The 10,000-nt window shown below is 45.0% G+C and overlaps 1 protein-coding gene across 1 annotated transcript in view; it reads left to right on the forward strand.

The window, feature by feature from the left end:
- Window positions 1-10,000, forward strand: part of LOC134067225 (ephrin type-B receptor 1-B) — a 190,287-nt gene that overhangs the window by 148,869 nt on the left and 31,418 nt on the right. The window contains exon 8 of the mRNA XM_062522367.1: window positions 6,070-6,178. Coding sequence (XP_062378351.1) covers window positions 6,070-6,178 — 109 coding nt within the window. The remainder of the gene's footprint in view (window positions 1-6,069; window positions 6,179-10,000) is intronic.

Below are 10,000 nucleotides of genomic sequence, written 5' to 3' on the forward strand. Positions count from 1 at the left end.
TCTCGGCCGTGTGGCGGTGGAGGTGGAGGTGGCGGGGGCGGTGGAGGTGGAGGTGGCGGGGGACGGAGGCCATTGTTTCAGTCCACCGGCGCAGAGCGAAGGCAGCTCTGCTCTGGCCGACACAATGGCGCACCTGTCAGGCCTGTGGATTTGTGACACGCTGGGAGGCAGGCAGGGGCTCAGCAAAAACGTGGCCCCGGCTCAATCGATTCCACCCCTCCTCCCTCGCCTCTCTTCCTCCCTCGCTTCTCCTCCACCGCCCTTCCCTCCCCTCCCTCCGCTCTGTCGCTCCCTTCCCCCGTCCAGTTCTCTCTCTCTCTCTCTCTCTCTCTCTCTCTCTCTCTCTCTCTCTCTCTCTCTCTCTCTCTCTCTCTCTCTCTCTCTCTCTCTCTCTCTGTCTCTGTTTGCTGCTTGTAATGGCGGGGTTGAGAGGTGACGTGTCACATGGGTGTGTTTGTGTGGCGCTGGGAGCATGCTGTGGGCTTGTGTGCTGTGTGCTAGTGTGTGTGTGTGTGTGTGTGTGTGTGTGTGTGTGTGTGAGTGTGTGCTGTGTGCATGTGTGATGTGTGGCATGTGTGCTGTGTGCTTGTGTGATGGGTTGAATGGGTAAATGGCTCTGTGATGCAGGAGAGGAAACAGTTTCTAGGAAACCTAGAGCATCTCACTAAGATTCACTCACCTTCAGGGAGAGAGAGAGAGAGAGAGAGAGAGAGAGAGAGAGAGAGAGAGAGAGAGAGAGAGAGAGAGAGTGAGAGAAGAGAGAGGGAGAGAGAAGAGAGAGGGAGAAAATAGAGTAAGATAGACTAGAAAAGACTAGAACAGATTAGAATACAATAGAATAGAGTAGAATAGAGCAGAATAGAGTGAGAATACAGGAATAGAATAGAGAGGGAGAGGAAACAAAATGGCTGAGTAGATTTGTATGCTCTGGGTCTTTGTTTACTGCAACTGCTTGTGTATCTCCAGTTTGCAGATTTTTGGGAACAGGTGAAACTAACTTCCTGAGAAGAGTGAGTGTGAATCCCCAGGTGCTCTCACTTTTTCTTTCTTTCTTTCTTTCTTTCTTTCTTTCTCTCTCTCTCTTTCTGTTTCTCTGGTGCTGCATCCTGGGGTGCTTTCTTTTCTCTCTCTCTCTCTCTCTCTCTCAGCACCTCTCTCTCTCTCCCTCTCTCTCTCCATGCTTTCCCTCTGGTGGGTGTGATTAATGATACCGACTGGGGAAGCTGGCACATCTCCTCTCTCAGCGCTGGCTACCTGTGCCAGGGGGGGGCGAGGCACCGCAGGCCTGAGCCTAAACATCCACTGGGCAGCCAGCACCATCCAGGGGGAAGAGGGTGGTGCTGCTGCTGCTGCTGGTGGTGCTGGTGGTGCTGGTGGTGGTGGTGATGGTGGAGAGGATGCAGACACTCCACCCTCCCTCCAGTCAGATGAAATAGGAAAAAAAAATAAAGCATAAAGCAGGTCTGGACACTGGCAGCCGCCGCCACCGCGTTTTAAATTTAGCCCACGCCGGACGGTGTAATCTGGGCCATCCATATGCACAGAGCGGCCTGCAACTGTTTCGTCTGCTGCTGCTGCTGCTGCTGCTGCTGCTGCTGCTGGTCAGACTGATCATTTATCTGGCTATGAAGGAAGGGCCACAGTCAGAGTTATGGGGAGTGGGAAACTGGGTTGCTGCTGCTGCTGCTGCTGGTCAGGTCAGTCATTTGTTTGGCTGTAGAAGTAAAGCAGTCAAAGTGTGGGTCAACCTCAGCATCACCGTTGAGCCTTACCTGGAGTGCGTCACCTGGAATGGATGAGCACCAGCGAGAGGGGAACTGGGTTGCCCATATCGTTTTTGTGTGGACATCGTCATTCATATAAGCCAGAGCGACTTTTTTTTTTTCAACGTTATCGTTATCGTTATCGCTATCGTTATCCTCCGTGGTGTGAGCGGCCCTCTACCGCCCGTGAGCGCCGGCTGGAAGGAAAGCGGAGCCGCGCTGCTACAGAAGGCCCACGCTGAGACTCCCCTGGAGACCGGAGGCCCGCTGCGTCCTCCTCGTCTCTGAGAGTCGCCCGACGAGAGCGCCGCTCGAGATAAACACCAGGACTGCAGATGATGAGGATGGCGGCGATGACGATGAAGACGACGAGATTAAGGATAAGGACGACGATGATGATGATGATGATGATGATGGTAATGATAGTGATGGTGGCGGTGGCGTTGTTGGGAGGCGGTTGTGTTGTGATAGATGCGCCGCGCTCCGCCACGCTCTGCCGCGCTGCCCTTCCTCCTTACAGCCCCCATGTGGGTAATTAGCGCCGTGACTCACCGGGCAGCAGCTGACGGTACATCCTCTGGCACCACGCCACGGCACGCTGTTCGTTAGGACAATTACCGGCCGTCCCTCTCTCTCTGTGTGTGTGTGCGTGTGTGTGTGTGTGTGTAAGTAATGGAGAGTTTGTGTGTGTGTGTGTGTGTGTGTGTGTGTGTGTGTGTGTGTGTGTGTGTTTGTGTGTGTGTGTGTGTGTTTGTGCGCGCGTGTGTTTGTGTAAGTAAGGGATATTTTTGTGTGTGTGTGTGTAGACTGGCTGAGGTTTTTATTTTGGTGTGTGAGGAAGTGAGGGAGACTGTCAATTTCTGTGTGTGTGTGTGTGTGTGTGTGTGTGTGGAGACCACGGTTGTCAGTGAGTGTGTGTTTGTGGATGTGGGTGAGGGGCTCATGTCCCCAGATGCTCTCTGGCAATGTAACATCTCTTTTCTTTATTCTTGTGCCACGGAAAAAAAACATGGACCATCCCACCCTCGCTCATTCCACATTTTCTTCATTCACTTTCTCTCTCTCTCTCTCTCTCTCTCTCTCTCTCTCTCTCTCTCTTCCCTCTGTCTCTGTCTCTGTCTTGTCACATCTCTCCTCATCCGTCTCTTTCTTCTATCCTCCTGTGACAGGCAGGTGTGATGATGAGGAAATGATTGTATTAAATGAGGTGTGTACTGAAGCTTTGCAAGTCCAGCACCCTGTTCCTCATACTAAACATGCAGTCGCTGGAGTCACAGCACAGTCTATACACTTCATCTGTCTATTGTGTGCTTCTTGTTGTCTTTGTAGTTGTTTTTGGTTGATGCTTTGTGTACGGATGTTTTTTGATTTGCTTAAGATGAGTCACGGAAAGCAAGAAATAAGGTTAATGTGCATCAAAACAAAGTCAATGTGCAAAATAGGAGGGAAAAAAGCAGAAAGCCAAAGACAATTTTGCTTTGAGGCTTGATGCGCTAGTCTTCCAGTGTGTGGTGAAACGACGCTGCACTCTCGGTGACTCTTTGTGAAATATCTACAATCTCCCACTGTTCCTCCCGCTCTCTGTCTCCGTCTCTGTCTGCCGAAAGATAACCATCTCCCTGCACACGTCCGCGCCTTACCTGGAGCTGTCTGAGTGCACAGAACAAGTTGAAGAAGGCAAAGAGAGAGAGAGAGAGAGAGAAAAAAAGAATAAAACAATTCTAATTGCCTGCAGTGCTGTAGCACACCAGTTAGAAATAGGACACTTGTCTCTCTCTCTTACGGGGGATGTGATGTCCTGTACCTCTCAGACGCGGCGGCAGCGCTAATTAAAGCGGGTAGTGGTAGTGTCAGTATCGCCTGTGAGGGCCCCCTCCAGACATCCCTTTCAGACGCAAGACAATGAAACGCACCAAAAATTGGGAAGTCATCAAAAACCATTCTGTTCCAAACTGATTTAAACCGAAGTCCACCGGAGCGCCGGAGCGCTCGGCGACGGCAGACTAGTTCTCTTTCAAGGCCAGGTAGGCTCTATAGCTCTCACTGTAGAGCTGGGGGGTGAGGCTGTGTGCACAGACAAATCAGAAGCTTCTAGAATGTCAGCTCAGCATCAAAACAGGAAAAGTTGAAAAGGAAGGAAGGAAGGAAGGAGAGGAAATCATTTCAGTTCGTCTGCTTTCTCTCCAGACTGTTTCTCATCTCAGCTCCTGTTTACAAGCACGGTTGCCCCAAGCATTCTCTGTCACTTTGACGGAAAGGAAAAGGCTCCAGTAAGCCTCTGAAATATCGAGGCGCCGCAACAAAGATACGGATGGGGGAAAAAAAAAGTGCGCAGCCTAGTTCACGGCATGTTTAGCAACCTATGCCCCGTTGGCTTTTAAAGTCCTCACGAAATTTGTGATCCTGTGCTGATTTCCGACAAAGAAGTTTTTTTTTACCCTTCTACTCGATGGGGACCCCATCACGTAAACAGGCATGTTTGAATACTGGAGTTGGAAATTCCGAGGCGCTCTTTCAAGTTGTGCAGACTGTGACAGAGGATTATCTGTGGCGACGGAAAAGAATCACTGCTTTTTAAGCAGTGTGTGTGTGTGTGTGTGTGTACGCGTGCGTGTGTGTGCATGTATGCATGTCTGTGTGTGTTTGTCTTGAGGAGATGATTCCACACAGCCAGGTGGTGTGTTCGCCCCCCTTCCTCCTCCTCCTCTCACACCAAAGGCAGCTGTGTAGACGGCGGAGAGCACAAAGGTGCGGGCACAACGCTGAACGTTGCGGAGACGCCAGGCAGGCACTGTGAAAAATGCCCAGTGTGGCGCCGGCAAGCACCGTGCCATTCGTGGGACATTAACCTTTGGATTCATGGCTCATCACTCACCACAGTAGAGAGAGAGAGAGAGAGAGAGAGAGAGAGAGAGAGAGAAAGGAAGAAAGAGAGAGAGAGAGAGAGTGGTGATGAAAGACGGATGTGTTGGAAAGGGAGGCTTAGACGAAACACTTGCTGAAAAAGAAGAAGAAGAAGGTGAAGTGTTGAGTGATACTAAAGGAAAGCGGTGTGGTGCACTCCCCTGCCGCCGCAGATTCAGAGCTGTCGATCCTCCCCACACAGCTGGGCCAGACATCAATCTATCTGTCTATCTATCTATCTCTCTATCTATCTATCTTTCAACGTTGATCTCTAGTCGACCACATAATATGGCATCCCAAGTGCGCCATGTGCAATTACAAGAACAGTTTTTCTCAGTCGCTTTGGTGCTTTTCTCACATCACTATTAACATTTGAACAGCAGTTAGTGTGTTTCTCAAAAGAATTAGTGCAAACTGCAAAACCTAGTGGATAACCTGCAAAAGCATGTCACTTGCTCAAAATGGAGATAGTCCATTCCTCAAAAGCAAGTATTCATGTCAATGAAACTGCCAGTGCCATCAAAATGAGAAGTCTTGACACCATCTTTATAAACAAGATAGTCAAATCTCTCTCAGTGTTTTCCAATGCGAAACAAAAAATGTCAGAACTCGGTGACACTACCTGATGCTCAATTGCTCAAGACACTATTGAACGACTATTCAGCATCCATAAATATAGAATTTGCAATTTGTTCAGAGAGAGAAGGGAGGAGAAATTGCTACTGTGATGTGCACAAATGACTACATGTTATGGAAGTTTAACTAATAGTTATGAGAATTTTAATTCTGATCTGAGAAAAGCACCAAAGCGACTGAGACAAAGTGTAATCACAAGTATTATAATTATTTCTGTCCATGCTATGATTCTTGAGATATGTAAGCTTTCTTAATGATGTACTATAGTGTCTATCTCACTATCTTCCTGTTTGTTTACACCTCCCATCTCCCCTGCTCTGACTCCCCTCCTCCTCTCATTAGGAGTTTGTCCTCTCATTAACTCCCCTTTGCCTCACGCCCATACCCCCACCACAACTTCTCACACCTTTTGATTTTCTTGTAACACATTTCTCCTCTCGCCTATACTCACCCTCTGTTACCCCCCCCCTCTCTGTGTCTCTCTCTCTCTCTCTCTCTCTCTCTCTCTCTCTCTCTCTCTCTCTCTGACTGACTGCGTTCAGTATTCCGATTGCCGTCATATTCAGGATACTGTGTTTGCATGATCACAAGAAAGCCTGGTGTGTATTATCCCTGATACATGATGAATACTAGTATCCTGGTTACGCGCTTTAAACCTCTATTGCCACAGTTATTTGCTTTAGGAACTGGGAAAAGGTGTATAAATTGATTGATCCTCCTCATATTGATTGATTGTGTGTGTGTGTCTCTCTCTCTGATCACTCAGAGGACTACAAGTCGGAGCTGCGGGAGCAGCTGCCTCTGATCGCAGGCTCGGCGGCGGCTGGCGTGGTCTTCATCGTGTCCCTGGTGGCCATCTCCATCGTCTGCAGCAGGTAACACACACACACACACACACACACACACACACACACACACACACACACACACACACACACATTCATTTGAAAAATGATCAAACTATGAGAAAATTGTGGACAGAGATCATTTTTACCTCCAATATGCATATTTATATTTACCTGGCTTAATAGTCAGGGGGCCAAAACTGATATTAAAACTTTGTCGGACACTTTTTGGTACAAGCATACAACCTATCCAGTATTGATATTTAACCCCTCAACATGAGTTCTAGACAGGTTGTCAGCTTAGAAAATGTTATTTTGTCAATTTTAACACTATATTCTTAAAAATGGAAAAAGCGGATTTTTCCCCCAAAGTGCTTCCTTTGTCTTCCATGTTACCTACTGTAATTTTGGGCAAATGTGCAATATAATCCAACTTGTGTGCAAGCATGATCATTAAAAAATAATGACCAATAAATACCACAAGAGTATCACACCACAAGGGCCACTGTTGTGTCAGGGGGCCAATTCGGAAAAGGGCTTCCGTTAAGACTTTTGCAGACATGTTTTGGTTCAAGCTGTCAGTGTCACCCTATTTTTTTTGTTAGAAGACACAAATAGGTAAGATATCAGGGTGGTTGTGAAGACGAAGTTAAAAGCTTGTAGGGAGAGACATGCAATGCTGCACAAGTTATAATATTTAAATGTTACAGTGAAAATGTAGAACTGTAGATGGTGGTGTATAGTGCTATTTAACTTCATTAATATACCAGGCTGTGACACAAATGATATTTAATGGACATATTACTATAGTTATTCATTCAATCCAAACATAACTGCTCTCTCACTTCTTTAGGGTTAGGGGTTAGTAACTAGTTAGCAATAACAACTTTGTTATAGTCGTATGGCAAAGGTATGTTTTCCCCCTGTAAAACCCGGGAAGTTAACTGAACTCAAATTATTTGAGTATACTGTAAAGCCTGGGAAGCTAACTTATCTGAAATTATTTGAGCAAACCGGATGCCTTGACATTTGAGTTTGGCAACTCATTTAATTTGAGTGTAAATAAGTCATTCAACTGGAGTTATTAGTATATTGTACAGTATGTATTGCATTTTGTGTTGGGATAACTTAAAGGAGTCAAGTAAACTACACTAATTTTATAACTACTTGAGTGAATTGTCATGACAAGTAAGAATTATGTAGGCCTAGACACGAAAAAATGCAATGTACTCAATGTGTGAGCTATCATTTTCTATGGATTATGGGTAAATGCTTCTTTGATTTTCTAATAAGTATTTGTTCTCTTAGCTGTTAATTTTGGCTTCTTACTGTTTACCAGGTGATGGGCAAAAATATTGTGTTGATGATGATTTTCAGAATATGGTCAGATATACCATTAAGGAGAAGCCCATTTTCAAAATATAAAGAACATTTTGAAGTTCACTTTTTCTTGGCCTAATGCAAAGTTGATTGCGTTTCCCAATTTGACTTTGAAGTCACTTGAAAGTATCATAAAGTTGAGTATCCCAATGGTGTGATTGAGCCTCCTATTGTCTGTCTGTATTGTCTCTTGGGGAGATACAGACACATTATGCATGTTTACATTGAGTAACTATATTACCCCTCTTATGGACAGGATATGAGCTTCAGGAGTAAAGATTTCAGGATTTTTTAATAGGTTTAAATTTCTATTAAATGAATAGGATTACTGCAGAATGATGGTAGTGAAACATAATATTTATCACCATGGCAGTACTGGCCATCATGATATACTGTATCTTCAGATTATCATTACGTCTGTCAGAAGCATTACAAGTGATCTAAGATTTTAAAATCAGCCCACAGGCCAAGTCTGTTATGGATAGTCATCTGCTTGATGGTGTGTGGTGTCAATGTAAATAACACAATAACATAACAGCTATAGTATAGCCGTAAATATAGTTTAACTATTGCATTTAAGATTCAATTTCAGTCAAGATTAATATGTGATAATGTGTTAAGAATACTATGGACAGTGACATTCTGGGAAATGTAATGTGTGGTCAGCCATTTCTTATTGTGAATATACTTCTTGCCATGATTACTTAATTGAAATGAGTGGCATATACAGTCATGGCTGAAAGTGTTGGCACCCCATGCAATGAATAATGTATCATGAATAAATAAATGTTCTTCCTTAAAAGACTGGGGTCATACGTATTGGCACCCCTATGTTAACCCTATGTTCTCAACTCCCATAGAGGCAGGCAGATTTTTATTTTTAAAGGCCACTTATTTCATGGATCCAGGATACTATGCATCCTGATAAAGTTCCATTGGTCTTTAGAACTAAAATTGCCCCACATCATCACACACCCTTCACCATACCTAGAGATTGGCATGGTGTTTTGTTCAGTTTTGTTCAGTTAGCCTATTAGCCAGTGGCGTCACCAGCCGATTTTACCGGGGCTTCAGCCCGGGGTAATTTGAGCCGAGCCCGGGGTACATTTTTGTAATGCTTGAATCTATCAGCCAGTTTCAAAATCAACCAACATTTGCCTGGTGCTAAATGTTGAGCACCACCAGTAGTAGGCTAAGCAAGCTATCGATTGGCATCACAATACAACTTCACGTTTCTACATGGGCTAGCCCAGTGTTTGTTTCTCAATCTATGGGTAGGCTACCGGGCCGCGAGAAAATTATTACCATCGGGCCGCCGGCCTCTCTGCCTTCTCCGAGAGATGCGGCCGCGGCCGCACCCATTCTTTTCAGTCATATTGCTGCGAGATATTTTCGCATAGAAATAACAGGCATATCATATGAAACTACGTAACCTGGCCTTTACAGTGGCACTAGCCACTAGTTTCTATGATGAACGGTTCGCGAGATACTTAGCGTTGAAAATTACAGTTACTGTACATACAAAAATGAATGTCACATGCAGTTCTGCGTCATACCCATTCTTCTCTGTGAAATATCTCATGATTTCGTTACTGCCCTATGGCAAACTGCATATCAAAATAAACAGGAGATCCTACTGATTCCAATGGCGTGTAGAATGTATCTGTATAATTAGCGGTCATCACGAGAAATCCTTTTTTGAAATCACATCAAATTTCTGCATTTTTTCATACATCCCCATTTCCCCCACTTCAAAATAATTTATTTTTCATATCAGAAGTTGTATTCCGACCCCTGTTTGTCATATAGCCATGGCAGATGCTTGATATGAATCGTTGGTAGGACTATGTGTTTGTCTACACACATTCTGAGAGGAGCAGATGAGTGTAGGCTATAGGCTTAAAAGTTCAACTTCGAAAAGGAAAATTGTATGTTTTGATTTAGACCTACAATAGGCTATGTTATATCTACTCAGACTCCTTGTCATCCACTGGTAGTACACTGTAGTGTGTCTCTGGATAGTGTAAGCTTATGGGTAGTTGTAACAGCTATAGTCAGATAAGCCTAATTTTTCTCTCAATAGTGCTCTTCCTATAGGCTATCTTGTGTTCCTTGTAAAAGATACAATGTAGGAGTATAACATTATATTTTACTGTAATAGGCTACTGTAAATCCTCCATTGCCTTCTTCATTTCGCGCACCCCTTAATGTCCCCCTTCAAAAAAATTGCGGCGCGCGCTGCGCGCGCACATTGACACTAGGGGCTAAGCCCAGGTTGTCCTTACAGTCTAGAAACGCCCCTGCTATTAGCCTGTTTGATGCTCATTGAGCTCAATGCAAATCAAACCAGCTAATAGGCCAACTGAACAAAACACCATGCCAATCTCTAGTTATGGTGAAGGGTGTGTGATGATGTGGGGCTATTTTAGTTCCAAAGGTCAAGGGAACTTTATCAGGATGCATAGTATCCTG

The sequence above is a fragment of the Sardina pilchardus genome, chromosome 2 (assembly GCF_963854185.1).
Source record: "Sardina pilchardus chromosome 2, fSarPil1.1, whole genome shotgun sequence".
NCBI lineage: Eukaryota > Metazoa > Chordata > Actinopteri > Clupeiformes > Clupeidae > Sardina > Sardina pilchardus.